The following is a 21,823-nucleotide window of genomic DNA, read 5'->3' as shown; positions in this document are numbered from 1 at the left end:
CTATTAACAGATAGCTTACAGTGACATTCTTACTTATATACACTTTTGCAGATATCTGAAATATTTCTTTAGGATAGATTTATCGAGGTTGAATTGCTGGGTTAAAGAGTATGTGTACATTTTAAATTTTGGAATATTCTGGCTGTTTGCCTTCCAGGAAGGCTTAGAGTGATCACTTTGAGGAGTGTAGAAGTTTCCTTGTTTTCTAAATGATTATTAAGGCACTGTTCTGTTTTGTACCTTGATTCACCCCCCAAATACAAAACCTTCTGTTCTTTTTTATGCTTTTTGATTTTCTTGTGCTATACAACAATTTACTTTCTGGGTTTACACCATGTGCCAAGCTCTGTTCTAGATGTTAGGTTGGAGGATAGCCTTTGTCCTGAGCAAGTTCTAAGCTGATAGATGCCACTCTGTGGTCTTGCCACACAGTAAGAGTTGTCATCATATTCTGTTAATATTACCAAGAATTGTTGCTTTAGAGACTTGGGCTGCTTTTTAGTGTGTGTATGTATATATTATGGCCTGTTTTAGATCAATATTTGTATAATCACATTAATAATGATCTTTAAAAGGTCACTAGGTATGTTATATAAAGGCATGTATAGAGATATAAAGCATATTGTAAAAAGTGAGACACTTATGCAAATTTTTTTTCTTCAATACAGGAATGGGTAGGACAAGTGGAAATAAGTGCCCTTTCTCTTATGTACAGGTAAACATTGTAGTAACAAATAAGAAAAATAAAACCACTGGGAAATTAGTATATCCTATTATATTAAAAATGTTAAAATGGCAAAGCTATTTTATGCATTGATTGTGAAGCCTCTTTTCTAAGTATATTTTAAATTGCATCAGATTTTGCCATTTATATAAGTCAATGTTTAGAAATGTTAATTCTCAAAATACTTTTGGAAAAGGGTACAGAATTTTTTTTAGGCTACATTCTATAAAATACCACTCATTAAATTTATAGAGAAATGATTTCCTACTTTCTCAGGGCTAGTAGCATTATATTGCTGCTAAAACAGAGTTAAAGTACCATACTATAGGTCCAGTATCCCTTATTTGCACTGCTTGGGACCAGAAGAGATTTTTAATTTTGGGAAATTGGGAATATTTGCATTACATTTACCCAGTTAAGCATCCTTAATCTGAAAATGCAAAATCCAAAATGCTCCAATGAACATTTTCTTTGAACTTTGAATTTTGGAGTATTTTGGATTTTGTATTTGGGAAGTTCAACCTGTAGAGAGGTTAAACCTGTAGAAACCATGAAATATGACGTGGTCTCACAAAGCAGCAGATGAATACTTTTTTTATTTTCAGAATGTCATTTAAATTTCATCTTGACGATTTCCCATTAGAATAATATCTGAAGCTATATATACACAAATTTGAAATTTTATTTTTTAGGAAAGGTATTTTGATATAGGTATTTGATAACTTGTATGTTGTTTAGAACATTGCTGGGCACGTATTATTATTAGAGCTTTGATAAATGAATGAATGATTAAATTTAAATTCCTGAAGTATAAGAAGTAATTTCTAAATGTTATTTTCAGGAAAGATTTTGTAATTTATCAGGAACCGAATGTTTCTCCATCACAAGTAACTGAAAATAATTTTCCTGAAAAGGTAAGAATTTTTCAAAGTTTTTGTTGAAGATTTAAGTAAAAGAACCGCTCATTTGCTACCTTGACTTCCTAAGCTGTGATTTAAATAATTTTTAAAAACTATTTCTGTCTGAGGTTATGGTACTCTTCAGTTTTCAGAAGTTTTTATTAATCATATGGAGTCATTATTATTTTGTATTTTTTGCGGCCACAAATCACTACATTGAACCCTTTTATAACATTTCACTAGAGACACTCAAATGAATTATGATGAGATACTAGTGTATACGATAAACTACTAATTGGTTTTCGTCAATATAAACAAACAGTAAAATAACTTGTAAAAATAGGTCCTGTCATTGCATCCAGAAATACTTTAGTAAACATATGTTTCCCATTGTAAAGATAATTTTACTGGCAAGGGCATTACTGTATTATCTGGTCATACAGCAGAAACGGCTGAAAAGTTTTGGAACACTAGAAAGAAAAAACTGATTAATTAGCTGTTTGAGAATCGTTAGGAAAAGTTAAAGTGACTTGTATATCACTAATAGTGGTAAGGAGGAGGGAAATTGAGTGAAATACTATCATTATAAGGATTTAGGGGATTCCAAGGGACTTCATTCTAGACCTGGCCTTTCTAATACAATTTTTTTTTTTTTATTGTTGGGGAATTATTGAGGGTACAATGACCCCCGAGGTTATACTGCTTGCATTTGCTTTGTGAAGTCTCTCTATTAGTAGTGTCCTGCCCCCAAGAGGTGTGTCACACAGTGTGGCCCCACACCCCCAGTACAGTTTTTGAAATATGACACGGTCTCACAAAACAGTTTGCATTTCTCTTTACGTAAATATTAATAATGGACTTTTTTTTTTTTTTTTAATGGAGAATCTCTCTTGGTCGCCCTTGGTAGAGTGCCATGGTGGTGTCAGAGCTCACAGCAACCTCAAACACTTGGGCTAAAGCAATTCTCTTGACTTAGCCTCCCAAGTAGCTGGGACTGTAGGCACCTGGCTATTTTTAGAGGTGGGGTCTCACTCTGGCTCAGGCTGATCTGGAATCTGTGAGCTCAGGCCATGTGCCCACCTTGACCTCCCAGAGTGCTGGGATTATGGGCGTGAACCACTGCACTGGGCCCCATAATAATTAGAACTGCAAAGAAGCAGAAGAAATTTCTTTGATTTTTGTCTCTTAGATGTTAGCATTAATAACGTTTTTGGATATTTTCTTACAGTCTTTTAACTTTCTTAAGTTGTTGAGATCATATTAATATATTGTGTCTTTTTTATGATTCTGTAAACATATCCACAAGTCACTGAGCACTTTTGGATTTAATGGCTGTGTAGTATGTCAGCATTGTGAATGTGCCATATTTAACAATATTAGAACTTTCTATTTGGCAATGATCTAGTATTTCAAAGGCACTGGAGACTTTCTGTTGCTTTGTAAATATCATATATACGGGGGGGCTGAAAGATGTCTTTTTGTAGTTTTTTTAATGTATCTTTTATTTTTCCCTTTTAGGTATTACTGTGTTTTTCAAATGGAAATCATTATGATATCGTCTATCCCATAAAGTATAAAGATAGCTCTGCTATGTGTCAGTGTAAGTATCACTTTGTGTTTATGTAGGAAATTCCTGAAACTGTACAGCCTAATACAAACAAATCAGAGCAAATGTATTGTTTTTTTCCTAATACAAAAGATATTTCTAGCAACCTTAGATTAACAGGAATGTTAGTAGTATAAATAAAAATTTATTTGAAAGAAAAGGAGAAAAGGAGATAATGGCTAAAGTTGGACTTGCAAATACCAAGGTTTTTTTCTTTGCAGTAATTTCAGTTTTAAAGATAGATTTGCATTTTAAAAACTATTGGTATATCACTTGAAAATCCGAATGAGCAAACCAAACATTTGACTGTCTTTTGCTGTAGTGCAGGGATTCTGGCCTTGGCACTGTTGATGTCCTGGGCCAGCTGGTTCTGTGTTGGGTGCTCTCCTGCTGTGCACTGTAGGGTGTTTTGTAGCATCCCTAGCCTCTGCTCTCCTCCTTTCTTTCTCTCCCTCAGTTTGTGACAACCAGAAATGTTTCTAGGTTTTGCCAAATATTTCCTGGAGGTAGGAATTCTGTCTTCCACAACTCCCATTTAAGAATTACTGCTCTAGGGCTGGGTGCCGTGGCTTGCGCCTGTAATCCCAGCACTCTGGGAGGCTGGGACAGGTGGATCCCTTGAGCTCAGGAGTTTGAGGACCAGCCTGAGCAAGAGTGAGACCCGGTCTCTAAAAGCAGCCAGGCATTGTGGAGGGCACCTATTGTCCCAGGTACTCAGAAGGCTGAGGCAAGAGGATCACTTGAGCCTGAATTTGCGGTTGCTGTGAGCTGTGACACCACGGCTCTACTGAAGGTGACAGAGTGAGACTCTGTCTCAAAAAAAAAAGAATTATGTTCTAGATGAGCAATGGCTCTTCCTACTGTTACAGCTTTTGTCATCTGTCCTGATAGCTCACATCATTCATACAAAGCAGTGGCGCTGGACAAGTAACAACTTTTTCCTCTTCTTAAGCTAGTAGTAGTGATCCCTCTGCATGTGTGTATTCAATTAATAAACATACATACATATATAATATATGCTGTAAATATGCTGTGTATGTAGTGGTGGTGGTGACAATAAAGTTAGGTAAAATACATGCAATATATATTAAAAAAAATTGATTCATTATGAGATGCGAAAGTTTTGCTGTCTATATCCTAGGCATGTTTCTCCCCTCCCCTAGCTAGTCAAAATCTAGACAATTCCCCTTTGGGGAAGGCAGTTCTTAGAGCCTGCTTTTCCTTTATTTCTGGGTGTCTATGGTTTGGCTAACATTGGGTGCGTCCCCCGTTATGGGAATCTAGAAAAAAGCTGGTTCATTAAAAGGCGGTCTCTTTGGGAACTCATTTAGAGGGTGAGCGCCCCTTGTTGATGAATTCTTAAGTACATTTGTTTTCTTAAAGTTCACTGTAATAAAACCAAACTTTGAATTTTTATTAAAACATATTTCCCTGTTTTCAGTACTGGAGGTTTCTCTTCTCTGCTTCTCTCCTGTCCCAACCCCTTCTCTTCCCGTCTCTGTCATCCAAATACGTTGCTGCTTTTTTTCAGTGGCTCTGCCGAGAGTATATTTTGTAACAGTTTCTTTTTAGTTCCTTAAATGTAAAATTAAAATCTGCAGCTAGGTTATGTAGTCAAACATCTCTTACTTTATAGAAACCTGAGAAGTGTCTTGTCCAAGGTTAACATTTAGTAGGAAAGCTAAGCATCCAAGTCTTCTGACTTGTCAGCTAGTATACTGTACTCTGCTATATTGCTGTTTCTAGTGATATTAATGTTTAATGTTTTGTATCCAAGACTTTTAAGGTTGGGCTTGCTGTATGATATCCTTGGGTCTCCGTTTCCACATATTTATAGCCAGAGTAATGCTTTATTGTACAGAGATTACATATGAGGAAATCTAAAGGCCTAGCACAGTGTATGGAATGCAGTAATTGCTCAGTTAGCATGTTTTAGCTTTTATTTTCATTGTACTTGTTCCACAGTTGTGATGCCTTTTTTTTGTTACTAATTTTAAACATGACATTGTCTTTTTACAGTGGTTTTAAAATACATAACTGCATAGACAGAAATACTAGTTCTCTAGGTAACTTTCTGATTAATTTATATTATTGACCATAAGATGTTGCAGGTATCTAGTTAGGGTTGTAAAAACTTGGGCAATAGAAAGTCACATTTTTATGCTTTGTTCTTGTTTTTTTAAAAAAATGCTTATATAGTTAATGTTGCATCATAAAATCTGTCATTAATTGCAGCTCTCCTTTATGAATTGCTGTATGAGAAGGTATTTAAAACTGATGTTAGTAAAATTGTGATGGGACTGGACACCTCTGAAGTAGCTGATGAAGACAACAGTGAAATATCAGATTCAGAGGATGACAGTTGCAAGTAAGAATGAAATCCTAAAATATTTTTCAGTGCCATACAAACGTGAATTTTTCTAAATGTAGAATATAAATGTCTTAACACAGTAACTAAGAAAATGACATGAAGGCTATGTTAACCAGCTTGATGAAAATATTTCAGATTGTATATAAAAATAGCACACTGTACCCCATGACAGTATTAATGTACACAGCTATGATTTAATAAAAAAAAGAAACATTTCAGTAAATGTCTTTGCATAACACATATTGAGGTGTTAAAGCATGTCATATAAAAGTATTCATAAAATGCAGTAGAACCTCTGTAAGTTGACCACCTAAGGGACTCTAACAAACAGGTCAACATACAGAGGTGCTCAACATAAGGAACTGTACATGTGGTACATGTTTGATAGTGAAAATTAGGTCAACTTGAAGTGGTCAGTGTAGGGAAGTGGAACTGTGGCGGTTCTACTGTATAGCAGTCTACACAAGTTTCTTTATCCCTGCCACTAATTTTACCTAATTTTATTATGGGAGTGTTTATTTTGAAAGTTAATGTCTTTGATTGATAAGATTTTGTGTATATAATATAGATTCATAGAATGATTTGGTCCAACTTACATGTCTTTGTATTGTAAAATTTTAATTTAACCTGTTAGTTCATTCTCCCTGATGAAAACTATGGCTACTTTTATTTCCTTCACTTTTATTTTCTTTCTTAGATAGTGCTGCTTCTTTTTAGATAATGAAAGTCCCAAACAAAGGTTTTAACTATGTAAACAACTCTGGGTAGTGCCGGTGTAGAATGTGAGTAAACACTTTTTAACAAAGAATCTCTGAGGCATAATTTTTCTTCTGAAACAAGATGTATAAAGTAATGGTTAAGAGGTTGGGTTCTAGTTTCACTCCCACTTTCTTGCTAACTGGACTTGGAGCAGGTTACTAAAATTTTCTAAGAAGCCTAAACTTTGTAGCTTGTAAAATGAGGATCTATGTCAGTATTTCTTCCAAAGAATTAAATGAGAATTGTAATTAAAACTGAGGGGAGAATTAAATGAGATAGAATATAAAGTACACAGCCTGTTACCTAGATGTATAATCCAAATATGTTAATTATCAATAGTATTAAGAAATTTGCCTTTTATAGGAATGAACTCTGGTGTTCCCATTGGAACTAAAAACATATAATTCTTGTATGGGAACATAAAAGTACCATAGTTGATATGTTTACATACTGTGAAGTTAGAGATAAAAGTAGAACCTAAGGGACAGTGCCTGTGGCTCTAAGGAGTAGGGCGCCGGCCCCATATACCAGAGGTGGCGGGTTTGAACCTGGCCCCAGCCAAAAACTGCAGAAAAAAGAACCTAAGCCTCAGGATATCTATTCTTTGTTATAAAAATATTTTAAAAAATAGATACAAAGTTTGACAATTAAGTTCGTTAACACATCTTAGAAAAAGTGCTACCTGCCTCATTGCTGACTATCACCATAGTCATTTGAAGTACACCCTTGGGAAGCTGTGCACTAACACCAGCGCCTAGTTCATTCTTCAAAGCAATTTTTTTGAATGCTTTGGACTCTTTTGGAATGATCATCAGAGGTGTCATCGTACAAGGTCTGAAAATTAAGTTTGTGAACATGGCACTGTGTACTTATGTTAGCACTCCTGTATAAATAAATTGGTAAGGTTTCATAACCTTGGTAGGTATATCAGTGTCTAACAGCTATGTTCATATCAATGGGTGGTGGTGTCTTGCCTAGTGGCATTCATTATTACTATGTGTTTTTGTGTGGCCATGTGATGACAGCTCTGATGGTTATTCCAGAAAGAGTTCCAAAATTGCTGTGAAGGGTAGATTAGGTGCTGGCATTGTTGCATAGCTTCCCAAGGCTAATACTTCAAAGGTGATTGTAGTGATATTTATCACTGAAGGATGTAGCACTTTTTCTAGAATGAGTTTGTGAACTTAATTGTCAGGCTTCGTATGTTTTTCTTTTTATGTGTAATTCTAGGGATTTGTTGAATTAAAATTTTCTGATCCTGATTATAATTTGAGTTGGGCATGGTGGCTCACATCTGTAATCCTAGCACTCAGGGAGGCTGAGGCAGGTGGATTGTTTGAGCTCAGGAGTTTGAGACCAGCTTGAGAAAGAGCGAGACTCCATCTCTAAAAATAACTGGGCATCGTGATAGGTGCCTGTAGTCCCAGCTACTCAGGAGGCTGAGGCAAGAGGATGGCTTGAACCCAAGAGTTTGAAGTTGCTTTGAGCTAAATGTCAGGGTGACTGAGTTGAGACTCTCGTTTCGAAAAAAAAAAAAATTTATTATATTTTCCTAACTTGAATCAGTGTTTGCCTCTAACATAGACTAATAAACTTTGCACAGATGGAAATTTTGCTCCATGGCTCTCTTCTCTACAGATACCTGTCTGATTAAGACATGTCTTTGAGCATGGGGGAAGTTGGGAGAGAGAATGATAAGTTGTTATAACTTACTTCCTGCGTTTGGGTTGGGGGTACTTCTAGGACCATGCCCTTTTGCTGCTGTTGTTAATAGTATTAGGAACAATTGTGTATGGTATGGCAGCTGGCAGGTGAAGTATAGAATAGAGGCCAGTAAGCTGGAAAAGTTTGCCAGGGAAGGTAGAGCAGGTACATGTATTTAAGAAGATGTGCTCATTATTGTGTTCAGTTTTTCTTTCTATCCTGTATAGTAGACTTTGTCATTCCATTATTAAAATTTTGTTTTACATGGTCATGTCTGATTTAGGGAGGACAGTGTTTCAGTTAGGGACAAAGAATGCTATATAACCATGATGAGATAGATAGGCATAGTGTGGTAATAAGGGAGGAAGACCAAAGAGGTACTGTAATCTTTGTGCCTGGATTCTTTTCACATTTATATTTTTGGGTCCTGAAGGGTGTTTTTTTTTAACCTAAACTCTAGACCAGTGTTTTTCAACCTTTTTTTATCTTGTTGCGTCCTTCAATCTATAGTTAAACTTCCATGGCACACTTAAATCATGTTGATCATCCAAAAGAGTAAAAGAAAGAATATACTTACTGTGCTTTGAACTGCTTTTGAAAATAATTTAATGATTTAAAAAAAATTTTGCAGTACACCTAAGATCCTATCACAACACACTGGTTTTAAATTATTGTTCTAGACACTTGAGGTCTCATTTAAGAGACCTTTATTTAAGGGTGTAGACTTGGATATTGTCCTGAAAAGTAGAAATTGATGTATTAAGAGGGAATTACGGGACAGAAGAGTACATGTAGGTTCAATTCAGAATTTCTCTGACCTTATCTCTCCCAACCTATTATTACTCTGTTTCAGCCTCAGACCCCACTGCAGGGTCTTTACATGTGCTGTTCCCTCTCTCTGCCTAGAAGATTTGCTGTCTCACTACCTTTCTTTACTTAAAAAGACATTTTAGCAAGGTCTTTCCTCATTCTCCTTTTTATTTGCGCCTATATCTCAATACTCACTTTTTCCTCCATTAACACTTATCAGCATGTAACATAAGGGGTTACTTATATGTTTGTGTTTACACTCACTGGATTGTACATTTCATGTGGACAGAGTTTTTGTCTGTTTTGTTGACTACTAGACCCCAGGACCTAGTAATACAGTCATTCCTTGGTATATGTGGAGAGTTGTTCAGGACCTCTCCATATACCAAAATTTGCATATGCTCAAGGCCTATAGTTGGCCCTGTGGAACCCATATATACAAATACCAGCCCTCCATTTATGTGGGTTTTGTATCCCATGAATATTATATTTCTAATCTGCTTTTGGTTGAAAAAAGTTCCTAGTATAAGTCGACCCTCTCAGTTCAGACTTACGTAGTTCAACGGTCAACTGTGTATAGCGCCTGGCACGTTATGGGCGCTCTGTTGAGTAAATAATGTGAAATGTTTTGTATGCTACATTGAATTCAGTGCTCATGATGATTTTTTGTTGTGTTGAAGATTATTTGATGTAGTGTTTTTAATAAAAGACTTGGTTGTGGAATCCTGTAGATTTGTTGTAATGGAATTTTTTTTTTTAAAATAGGGACTCACTCGTATATTGAAAGGAAATTTATTTTTTTTTAGACAGAATCTTACTTTGTCACCACGGGTAGAGTGCTGTGGCGTCGTAGCTCACAGCAACCTCAAACTCTTTAGTTTGAGCTTAGGCGATTCTCTTTGCCTCAGCCTCCCAAGTAGCTGGGACTACAGGCGCCTGCCACAGCACTCGGCTATTTTTAGAGATGGGGTTTTGCTCTGGCTCAGCCTGGTCTCAAACATGTGAGCTCAGGGCAATCCATGTGGCTCAGCCTCCCAAGTACTGGGATTACAGGCATTAGTCACCAGGCCTGCCGTATTTCTCTTACTGTTTTCTTGTTGATTACTGAGCCAATAAGAATTACCAATAAGTCTTTAACTTCTATCTTATATACATAGAGGGTACCAAAAAATGTATACACATTTTTTAAAAAAGAAAAATCTGGATTAAAAATATATATATTGATAACAAAAAATGAATATATATCACATTGAGCACCTCTTAAAATTGCAAGAATCAAACATGATGAGTATTACAAATTCTATATAGTTTTTTCTTTTGAAAATGTATATATATATTTTTGGCACCCTCTGTATAAACATGCACATATGTACTTTTTTCATGTGTACATTTATCCTAAAACTTGTGTGAGTTCGCCAGAATATAGTGCTGACTTTTTGGATTTGAGCTCTGACTTGAGAGTTTCAGATGAGGTGAGAGGTTAATTACATGGAAACATTTTTCTGCTTCTAATGGTAGTTGTATTTCTTCTTTTATAGGAGTAAAACTCCCACTGCTAATGATGTGAATGGATTTCAACCTTTGTCAGGCGATGAGGTATTTTTTTTTTAAGATGGTTTTTAACTAGGTTTTCAATATAAGAAAGCATATAAATGTAAAGTCTTAATTTTTTTTCTTTTTTCTGGTACATTTTCAGTAGCGTTAGGGGTCATCTGCTAGTAAGGAATTGGTGACTTCTTCATATTTGGAAGTTTCTTCATTTGATTTTACTCTTAGACACATATCTTTAAAATGTTTTAAAAGCATTTCTATGTTGATTGGACTTTCTGGCTTTCTTTGTTCAGCATCCAAAGAATAATGGGAACTCTCCTAGCCTTCCTTTGTCTAGAAAAGTTCTGAAGTCACTCAATCCAGCAATTTATAGAAATGTGGAATATGAAATTTGGCTGAAGTCTAAACAGGGTGAGTTAAAAATATACATTTTTTCATAAATTTGCTTTGTACCACTTAAAAATTAATTAAGTCAGCCTTATACTGATTTTTTTTTTAATAGCTCAACAAAAACGTGATTATTCCATTGCTGCTGGCTTACAATATGAAGTTGGAGATAAATGTCAAGTAAGTGATTTGTATAAAAGAAGAAAATGTTTTACTTGAAATTTTGCTTTTTCTAACAGAAATCAAGAAAATAGATGAGGTTTAAATGTGTTGTTTATTTGAAATTTCAGAATATATTTATCATGTTTTCATTTTAAGTATTACAAGCATTTAACTTTTTGACTTACTTGAATACATTAAAATCACATGTGTTTGTGATGGCATCTTAAGAATAGACAGTGGGGAAAAAGACAGTCTTTTCAATGAATGATCCTGGGAAAACTGAATGTACATATAGAGAAGAATGAAACTAGACCCTTCTTGCTATATATAAAAAATGAAGTAAAAATGGATCCAAGACTTAAATCTTAACACATGAAACTCTTGACACTATTACCATGTAAAAGCAAACATTGGGGAAATCCTTTAGGACATTGATCTGGGCAAAGACTTTGAGTAATATCCCTAAAGCATAGAAAATCAAAGCAAAATTGGACAAATGGGATCCCGGATCCCATGAAGCTTAAAAGCTTCTGCACAGCAAAGGAAACAGTCAACAAAGTAAAGAGACAGCTCATGGAATGGGAAATAAATATTTGAAAACTACCTGTCTGAGAGGGGATTAAAAGCTACAAGGAGTTCTAACAACTTGATGGAGAAAAATCAAATAATCTGATTAAAAGTTGGGCAAAGAAGCTATTCAGTATCATTAGTTCTCTGAGAAGTGACAAATAAAGACTGCGAGATCTCACCCTAGTTAAAACAGCTTTTATCAAAAAGGCAAGCAGTAACAAATGCCAGTGAAGATGTAGAAAAAGGGGAACCCTTATACATACCGGTTGGGGATGTAAATTAGTGCAATCACAATGGAGAATGGTATGGAAGTTCCTCAACAAAACTAAAAATAGATCCACCATAGGACCCAATAATTCCACTGTTGGGTATATATCCAAAGAATGGGAATTTAGTATATTGAAAAGGTATCTGCACTCTCCTATTTATTGCAGTGCTGTTTATAATAGCCAAGTTTATAAAATCATCCTGTGTCCATTAGTGGATGCATGAATAAAGAAATTGTGGTACATATACACAAAGCCAAGCACAGAAAGACAAATCTTGCATGTTTCCATTTATGTGCTGTGGGAACTATATATTAAAAACACTTGATCTCATGGAGATAAGAGAGTAGAAAGACAGTTACCAGAGGCTGGGAAGGTGAGGGATAAAGTAGGATTGGTTAATAGGGGCAAAAATATAGTTACAATAAACAATATTTTATACCATAACAAAGTGATTATTATGTACTTACAATTAGAAATTTTTTAAAAGGCCAGGCATTGGTGGCTCACACCTGTGATCTTAGCACTCTGGGAAGTTAAGGAGGGTGGATTGCTTGAGTTGGGGAGTTTGAGACCAGCCTGTGCAAGAGCCAGGTCCTGTCTCTACTAAAAATAGAAAAATAAGCCAGGCTGTGGTAGTCCCAAGAGACTGGGGGGATAGCTTGGGCCTGGGGGGTTTGAAGTTGCTGTGAGCTACAGTGACCCAGGTCTAACCAGGGTGATGGAGCAAGACTCTGTCTCAAAAAAAAGATAGTAGCATCCAATCATTTGATCTTTAAAAACAACAGCATGTTAGATATTTAGATATTTTCATTAAATTGGCAAATAATTTGTTACAATTGATTGAAAATTGACTTTATAATTTGGTTTGTGTATGAATGTCCTTCTGAAAGATTTTGATACATAGATACTGTTTTATTGTTGGATTGAAGAAGGAAAGTGAACTATAAAAGGAGTGTTGCCATTTATTTTGAATGCCTTGGACTTGAGTAGCTGATTGTTGAATCAAAGAGTTGCATTAGATTAGTGTTTCTCAGCCTGGGGTGATTTTACTACTACCCCCTACCCCAAGGACATTTTATAGTGTCTGGAGACTTTTTTTAATTTGGGGTAGAGACAGGTTTCAGTATCTTGCTATGTTGCTGACACTGGTCTTGAATTCTGGGCTATAAGAGACATTTTTACTGTCACAACTGGAGCGTGCTACTGACATCTAGTGGGTGGAGGCCAAAGATGTGTCTAAGTATCCTGTAATGTACAGGAAAGCCTCCCTGTCAACCTCCATTAAAGAATTATCTAGTCCAAGGTGTCAGTAATACTTAGGCAAGAGAAACCCTGGATAAGATAATTTACAAGGTCTCTTTTCTGTTATGATTTTATGGAAAAATACTATTTCAAAAAACAAAAACTCTTCTCTTACACAAAAAAGATACAGGTAATCTCTGAGTTACAAACATCTGATGGACATATGACTCACATTTATGAACAGAGGCTATTTTACAAGTAATAGGCAAATGTACCTGTCCTAACTTACATACAAATTCAGTTTAAGAATAAACCCGTGAAACCTGTCTCTTTTGTAACCTGTGGGCTGCCTGTACGTGGAAGTTAATTTTCATGAGAAATGGTTTCCATTAAAATGTGTTGCCTCCTAAAATCTACTTTACAACAGCGTTGGCAAACATTTCTTCTTGACTTATGGATAAACTGGTTTATGTGGAAAGTGTCTGACAGATTCTACCTGCTTTACTTGAAGAGCCCTTAATAGTTCTGATTCTGGGATGTTTGAAAGGTGAAGAAGGGGATGTGATTCATTCAGGTGCCTCTTTACAGGACTGTCATAAATCTGCTCTATAATTGTAGAATGCTTTTGTGGAAACTTACTACATTGATTTGGAAAACTCGAAAGAGAACAAAAGGTTAAATCCAAGGCTTAGACACTTCTCTCCCCACACCCACAGAGAAGATTGCATATCTTCTGCAGTATCACTGAAATTGTGTTATTTGTTGTTTTAAATCAAGCGTATTTCCTTTGATTCTGAAATTGCTTTGGTAAAGTAGATGTTGTTGACAAAGTAGGTTAAATCAGGTATTTGCTTTAATTTTTTCCTTTTTAGGGTATTTTGTTTCTGTTTCTATTACTTGACCATTTTATTTGGATAAAATCTAACTGAGATCTTAAATTGAGATGACTCAAAGATGACTTTTGTTTACACATGTGTAAGATGTAAGTTTAAACTTCTGGTAAAAATTAAGTTCCAAAAAGTCTTTTTAATTGTGAAACTTTGGAAGGAGGAAGGCAAAATGTCCAATTGTGAATGATGAAGAATGACATCTCAGCTTGAAGACTGTGATCCATATAGCGGTGCCCTGTATGTTTTATTTCCAGTGCAGTGATTGGCAAGTACATAATTCAGTGCGTGCAGTTTGACAATAGGAAGAAACCTTAAGGATTACTCTGTCATGATTTACAATTGGGTGGTGCTCATTTGTATATTACAGAATAGTTGATGGATCTATTTTTAGGAAGAGAAAAAGGTCACAGTTATACATTTTTAATATTAGCAAAATGGAAGGGTGATAGTAATTGTAATAGTTGCTCTCCTTTGTTGAGTGGTTGCTGTGTGCAAGTTGATGTCCTTTGGGTGTGTTGTGTACCCTCATTCCATCTCCATGAGTTCAGTGATGTGATGTAGGTACTATAATTAGCTCCATTTTGCATATGAGGAAACTGAACTGAGAGATAAGTTGCTTGCTCAAGGTCATATTGCTGTTAGGTGGATAAGGCTGGGCCTGGAAGCCTTGGCTTTCTGGGGCCATGGCCCTGCCTTCTGAACCAGGACATGCTGCCTCTCTTGTTTATAGCCTTGAATAGATTGTGTTCCTACTTTCTTCTGGAACTGTAGTAGAACATCTATAGTTGACCACCTACCAACATTGACTACTTTCTTAAGTTGACCTAATTTTCATAGAGCAGACATGAACCACATGTACATATCAGTATAGTAAGCCTAGTTCCTTATGTTGGCAACCTCCATATGTTGACCACTTTGTTACAGTCCCTTGAGTGGTCAACTTAAAACTAACATTGTTTTGTATTTACAAAAACAATTTAGAAAACCTTTGGAAGGATAAAGAAGAACAATTTTTGTTTGCTTTAGGTAGAGGTATGGAGGTCTTGGAAGTTAGGAAGATGGATGGTATTTACCCTTTTGAACTTATTTTGTCTTTACTAATAAACATTTCTTTAAGATAAACATTGAAAAAACAAAATTAAAATTTTAAATTAATCATTAATGCAAAGGAAGCAGGTGACTGATTTTTATTTCTGGAATTGTTCAACAGGTTAGGTCGGATTATAATGGAAAATTTTCTAATGCCGACATTCAAGGAGTTAACTCTGAGAATGGACCAGTTTTGGTTGAAGAACTGGGAAAGAAGTATGTACTACTTTTCAGCTAAGGCATTTACAGCTTCTTCTATTTAGCCTAATGTAATCGTGAGTGTTGTTAAATGGCCCTGTGTATTTGCAAATTCAATGAAAGGTGTTGCCCTTGTGTAGAAAGTGTACTCGTTTGGACCTTTAGAGGAATACTACATGTGCAAATTTAACACTTTGTACATTGGCAAATTTTAAAGAATACTTGTTTTATTGCTTGCTTTTTAAAATGTTCCATTCTTCCTTCACAAAGGCAATTTGAGAAATTGATTTGATTGTCAAGTGGGGAGCTTTGGAGAACAGGGACCCATTTCTAATTTCATTCTATGCTTCATTACATGTGGTTAGTATTCAGTAAATGTTTGTCAGATGGAGAAGTAAAATACTGTTACTGACTTGCTGTCACACAGTGTTACTTTAGAGCACCTTTTGTTTCAGTTGCTGCTGCCTTTATTAAAGAAAAAAGATAGGCTTGGTGCCTGTGGCTCAAACGGCTAAGGCACCAGCCACATACACCTGAGCTAGCGGGTTCAAATCCAGCCTGGGCCCGCCAAACAACAACGATGGCTGCAACCAAAAAATAGCTGGACATTGTGGCAGGCGCCTGTGGTCCCAGCTACTTGGGAGGCTGAGGCAAGAGAATTGCTTACGCCCAGGAGTTGGAGGTTGCTATGAGCGGTGATGCCACAGCACTCTACTCAGGGTGATGGCTTGAGGCGCTGTCTCAAAAAAAAAAGAAGAAAAGAAAATAAATTACTCTTTAAACTTTATTGTGGAAGATTTTACATTATAAACATACACAATGACAGAGGATAGTACAGTGAACCTCAGTGTAACCAATACCTGTTTTCAGCAACTCACAGCATTTGGCAGTATTTTCTAATCTATTCTAACGCTAATACTTTTTGTTAAATGGGAATGAAATTGGAATATTTTAAAGCAAATTCAGAAATCACACCATTTCTGCAATAGAGATTTGTATGTTTCTGTTCGAGTAAGGACTGTCCACCATACCCACTGCTTATCATTATCATGTCTAACAGTGACAATCCTTTTTTTCGTTATTTAGTGTTTTGCTTAGATTTGATTGAAGCCTTTAATCTCTGGGTTTTTTTTATAGTTTCAAAATATACATTTGAGTTACGTCAATTTTATTTTACTAGATTATGTCTGGGTTGCCAAATTCTAATTTGTTTTTAATGGAAGAACTAAAACTAGAAATTTTTATATAAGTTGAAAATAAAACATGCAGGATTTTTAAGTGTTCTTACTAAGGAGTATTTTAAGTTATTACAAGTTTTTTTCTTCCTTTTGAAGACACACGTCAAAGAATCTCAAAGCACCTCCCCCAGAAAGCTGGAACACAGTGTCAGGGAAGAAGATGAAAAAACCTTCCACTTCTGGTCAAAATTTCCATTCTGGTAAGAGCATATCAGGTTATCATTTCTTTGGGTTAGGGACGATGGTACTTGGGATTGTTTATAATAGGACAATTATGAGGTGTTTTTGGGTTCTTGTCACAGACGTGGATTACAGAGGGCCAAAGAATCCAAGCAAGCCAGTAAAAGCCTCGTCAGCACTACCTCCTCGACTGCAGCATCCTTCGGGAGTCAGACAACATGCATTCGCTAGTCACTCTTCAGGGTCACAGTCTCAGAAATCCTCCAGTGAGCACAAAAATCTTAGCAGGACACCCTCGCAGACCATAAGGTAACCTTCCTGAATGCAAGAGAAGTAGAAATCAAGTGAGAGCCCTTTGCTGTATTTGCCACATTATGTGCATTTAAATAGATACAACTTGTTGAGATACTTGTCTGTAGTATAGTATTAAAGGTACTGCTGATGAAATACCATATGAGGATTTCTGTTCCTCTTAATCCTCTTTAAACAAAGATAGGATTATAGGAAATGAGACGGAGATCTTGATTCTTGAATAACCTTTTCAGATTATTTGGGAGAACTTATCCTATCCAGATCTTAATCGGGCACTTAATGGTTTTCTGGTGGCTTGTAATATGGTAAATACTTGCTTCCAGATGGCATTCCTAATTCTTTGGAAGGTTAAGATGTTTCCATTTATATAGGATTTTAAGCCCACCAAAATTGTTGGGTTTACTTGTTAAATTTTGATTGTGATAATGTCTCTAATACTGAATGGGGTATAAGTTTTAGACGTGTATAATTATGAATATTATCAGCATTCTGACTAAATATTCAGAGACAGATGCTCCTAAGGGTCTTAATTTTCCTGTGCAATGATTGTAACTGTTCCCTAGTCTACCCTTTCTGCTTTGTAGTTTCCAGTCGTTTGGAGGAGCTTTATTTGAGAGCATGTGTTTTAAGTTGAGACTGTCCTCTTCAAGCAGACCATGGCTCCTGGGAGCACTGGGCCTTGCTAGGTTACTATGACCATTGCCTTCCCCATCCAAGTATCCCCCCACCCCCCAGTTGCCCAAAGAGCTGTAGTGTCAGCTTGTATGCGTGCCAAGCACTCTGGTTTTTAGTTTTCTTGATTTCTGGCCTTTGGGAGGACCCTTTCTTGGGAATGCACTTAGTATTTTGTCATTAAAGATGTTTTATGTAGCATCTTCTAGACAGAGTTTTAGGTTCTTAGCCTGACAGTTAACCAATACTATGTTAGTTTCTTGGGTTCTTGTAACAAAGCACCACAAATTGGTTAGCTTAAAACAACAAGAATTTCTTTTTTTTTTTTTGAGACAGAGTCTCACTGTGTCACCGTTGGTAGAGTGCTGTAGTGTCACAGTTTACAGCAACCTCAAACTCTAGGGCTTAAGCAATTCTCTTGGCTTCTGCCTCTCAAGTAGCTGGGACTACAGGTACCTGCCCAAGGCCCGGCTGTTTTTTATTGCAGTTGTCATTGTTACTTAGCATGCCCAGGCTGGGTTCAAACCTGCCAGCCTCTGAGTATGTGACTGGCGCCCTAACCATTGAGCTCTGGGTGCCCAGCCAAGAATTTTCTTATAGACAAGATCAAGTTGTTGCCAGGGCCATGCTCTCTCTGAAGGCTATAGGGGAGAATCTATTTCTGTCTCTCTCCCGCTTCTGGGGTTGGCTGTAATCTTGGGGGTTCCTTGGCTTGTAGGTGCATTACCCTTATATCATGACATGGTGTTCTTCCCATGTGTCTATGTCTCTTTACTTCTTAGAAGTCATGTTGGGTTTAGGGCCTACTTAAGGCTACGCCTTAACTTGATTATGTCTGAAAAGACCCTATTTCTACAAAATGTCACATGCATAGATTCTACGGGTTAGGTACATGAGTATTATCTTTTTGGAAGATACGTTTCAATCTGTAACAAATGCTAATCCTTCTGAAACATGATATATTTTGTCTATTCAAAGTTATTTAGGGGCCTGGGTGTGGTGGCTCACCTCTGTAATTCTAGCACTGTAGGAGGCCAAAGCGGGTGGACTGCTTGAGCTCAGGAGTTTGAGACCAACCTGAGCAAGAGTGAGACCTTGTCTCTATTAAAAATAGAAAAACTAGTCGAGTGTTGTGGCGGGCACTCTGAGTAGAGTGACAGAATGAGTCACCGTCTCAAAAGAAACAGAAAAAAAAATGTTTAGGAAAGTAATTCATACTGTTCAAAGTCTAGAACATTCAAAAGCTTATTTATTTTGTATAATGTCTCCTTCTAAGCCATATTTCCCTAGAGTTTCCTTTTGCGGAGGCATCCATTATTAACAGATCTTTGTGAATCCTTGCAGAGATACTAAATTTATACATGTATAAGAAATACATGTATATTTATCATCCAATTTTCAGAAGTTCTAATGAGAACAAATGAATAAAAATCAGTTGTAAGCGTATCTTATCTCTCAAGATTGCTCCCTGCAAACACAGTCCTGATAAAATGCCCTGGGTGAAGAGTGATCAGAGCTTTGCATTCTTGGCACATCCAACAATATTATGCAGGGACACTTGGTCCCATGGTAGGTTACCTCTCCCAAACTGAATTCGTTCCACCAATTAGCTAGTTGTGGCTGAAGTTCGTTGTTTGGACATTGGCTAGATTCCACCTAGCAGTTGATACTAGCTTACCTACTATAGGCAAAGTGCCTAAGAGATTAAGTTATTTTAAATATTAATCTTGGAAACCTAAAAATTGAAAGTAACTGACTTTAGGAAGGTCATGGGCAGAAATGAGATATTTCTTTAATAAAAATTCTCATTTTTTTTATAGATTAGAAAAGCATTATTCTTTCCGCTTGAACACAGGAATACTCTCCAGTAACTTAAAGATTAAAAGAGAAAATACCCATAGGTTGCAAATGGCTAATTTAAATATACTTGTTTGTCACAAACTAGATTTACATCTGGTATGTTTCTGATGTTGACGGTGATCTCCTAGGAATTGGGAGAATGCTCAGAGAGATATTTCATATTAACCATGCTTTAAAAACCCTGCTATAGAGAAGCATTATCTTTGTCTTACTAGGATCCATTTTTGTGTGTTAGTTATGTATCACCTGCTATGGAAGAATACTCTAGATGGTATGTGAGAAATCAGTGGGTTAGAGAATTTTTGACATTGTGGCTGTTTTTTTCATAGGAAGCTTGTGGTATTTGCAGTTAGCCACAGGTTAGTGTGCTTTCTCCATTTGTGTGTGTGAGCTCACAGTCCAACTGATTCAAGCCTATTAGAGTAAACTGTTACTAATATTTAACAAAATAGTTTTGAATTCTTCTAGTTAGTAAAAAAGAATTGTGTTGCTGGGTATGAGATATTCATGGCCTCTTTCTTTTTCATTTTTTCTTCATTGTTATTTTTTCTTTGGAGAAAAGAAAATATCACCAAAAACCAAGCAGGATCGCCATCTGTGCTTTCATTAATGTGGATATGCAAGAAATAATGTTGGTGAACATCTTGCTTCAGGCTAGATGTGCATAGAAAGGGATTGGTTTACTCTGTGTGTGGTAGGTGAGGGAAGGTGAAAACTATACAGTATTGGTAATTGTTTTGGATGGTAGGAGACAGTGGTAAGGTAGTGTTAATTTGTCAGAGACCTCCAATGCTTGCTGAGTCCCCTTTGGCATCTTTTACCAGTGGGGTTTGAGAAGAGCTGGTCTAAGATTTTGAGGGTCCAGATTTATGCCCTAGCTTTTTTCATCAGCACTGTTGGGATTGACATATGTTCTGTTGGAATTAGAGTGTGCGAGTCTAAGTGGGACTGTCTTGAGGACATGAAATGGCTATTTTTTAATTCAGAAGTAAAGAAAAATCAGAATTATGGTGTTCCTTCTGTTCTTTTTAGGGGTATAATATCTCTGTCCTGTGACAATGTATTTTTCTTACAGGTTTTGGATTTTCATTACCCACTATGGTGGAACTGTTAGACACAGTAGAAATAGTATTCATATTGTCTTTAATAGTTATAAGCCATATAAAAACATTGGAGTTGTATTTTAGGGTACTAAACTATGAATTTCTTACCTTTCTTTGACCAAAGTTACATTGAAATGAACAGTAGTCAAATTTGTGCCATTAGTTTTGTCCTCACACATTTTAGTTTCTTAGCTGTTTCCCTTGGTGGTGTCATCAACAAGTGGGTGATGGTCTTTGTGTCTCATTTGACTATTACTCTTCACTTAGAACAGCAAATTAGAATGCTAAACTAGAAACTTTCACTTCTTTTGAGAGTGAATTCTTACTGAAGTATTGGAATATGGCATAACAAATACACAGTGCTTACATTTTTTCCCTGATGACAAGACAAAAATGTCAGTTATTTCTTTATCATTTAGAAATGTTTATTTCTTTCTCTTCCCTCCCCACCCACGTTGTCTGTCTTCTTGACTCTGCAAGGCAGCCTTATGCCACAGGATCTTCCATTTGCTAAACATGTATTAACCAGGGGCCACAAAGTTCTAAAATGTCACAGTGTAGCTAAATTAGTTAAGTATTTATATTGCAAAATAGATGATTTTGTTTTAGAAACTCAATACCTTTTGTCTTTTTTTTTTTTCTCTGACAAGAATGTTTTATTTGACAGAAAACCTGATCGTGAGAGAGTTGAGGATTTTGATCACACGAGTCGAGAATCCAACTATTTCGGCCTTTCCCCAGAAGAGCGCAGAGAGAAGCAAGCTATAGAAGAATCTCGTTTACTATATGAGATTCAAAACAGAGATGAACAGGCTTTCCCAGCCCTTTCCGTATGTATAAAAAGAGAGTTAAAAATATATTGTTTAGAAATCTTTGTAAATACAGTTTCTATATTAAGCCGTAGTTTCTGAAAGCTACCTTAAAGATGATGTAGTTTTTCATGAGAAGTAGTAGGTCTAGTGATCTTACTAAAATGTTAGTGACAGAGTTGAAACAAGTATATTGGTGTGCTCCCTTGAAGTGTTTAGTGTTTTCTTTTGAAGTAAAACGTGTAATTTGCTAGCAAAAGTAATGTGCAGAGTCACGATTTAGTTAACCCATTACAAGATATTTCTGTGAAATCAGGAAGCCCTTTTCACTGCTTATTGAGCACACGGGGACCTGATGTGCAGTAAGAACTGTCTTTCCCAGAGTTTGCCACTGTCTTTCAGGGTGTTCGCTGTTGGA

The 21,823-nt window shown here is 36.3% G+C and overlaps 1 protein-coding gene across 4 annotated transcripts in view; it reads left to right on the top strand.

Moving 5' to 3' along the window:
• Positions 1 to 21,823, top strand: part of OTUD4 (OTU deubiquitinase 4) — a 46,188-nt gene that overhangs the window by 12,131 nt on the left and 12,234 nt on the right. For all 4 annotated transcript variants that reach the window (XM_003790195.3, XM_023513439.1, XM_023513440.1 and 1 more), the window contains exons 4-14: positions 669 to 715; positions 1,566 to 1,638; positions 3,142 to 3,223; positions 5,465 to 5,597; positions 10,412 to 10,469; positions 10,718 to 10,835; positions 10,927 to 10,991; positions 15,155 to 15,249; positions 16,566 to 16,669; positions 16,772 to 16,958; positions 21,264 to 21,426. In XM_003790195.3, the coding sequence (XP_003790243.2) occupies positions 669 to 715; positions 1,566 to 1,638; positions 3,142 to 3,223; positions 5,465 to 5,597; positions 10,412 to 10,469; positions 10,718 to 10,835; positions 10,927 to 10,991; positions 15,155 to 15,249; positions 16,566 to 16,669; positions 16,772 to 16,958; positions 21,264 to 21,426 (1,125 nt within the window). The remainder of the gene's footprint in view (positions 1 to 668; positions 716 to 1,565; positions 1,639 to 3,141; positions 3,224 to 5,464; positions 5,598 to 10,411; positions 10,470 to 10,717; positions 10,836 to 10,926; positions 10,992 to 15,154; positions 15,250 to 16,565; positions 16,670 to 16,771; positions 16,959 to 21,263; positions 21,427 to 21,823) is intronic.

The sequence above is a fragment of the Otolemur garnettii genome, unplaced genomic scaffold, assembly GCF_000181295.1.
Source record: "Otolemur garnettii isolate 467f Iridium unplaced genomic scaffold, OtoGar3 scaffold00041, whole genome shotgun sequence".
NCBI lineage: Eukaryota > Metazoa > Chordata > Mammalia > Primates > Galagidae > Otolemur > Otolemur garnettii.
The sequence above is the reverse complement of the archived record's forward strand: the minus strand, read 5'-3'. Positions and strand labels throughout refer to the sequence as shown.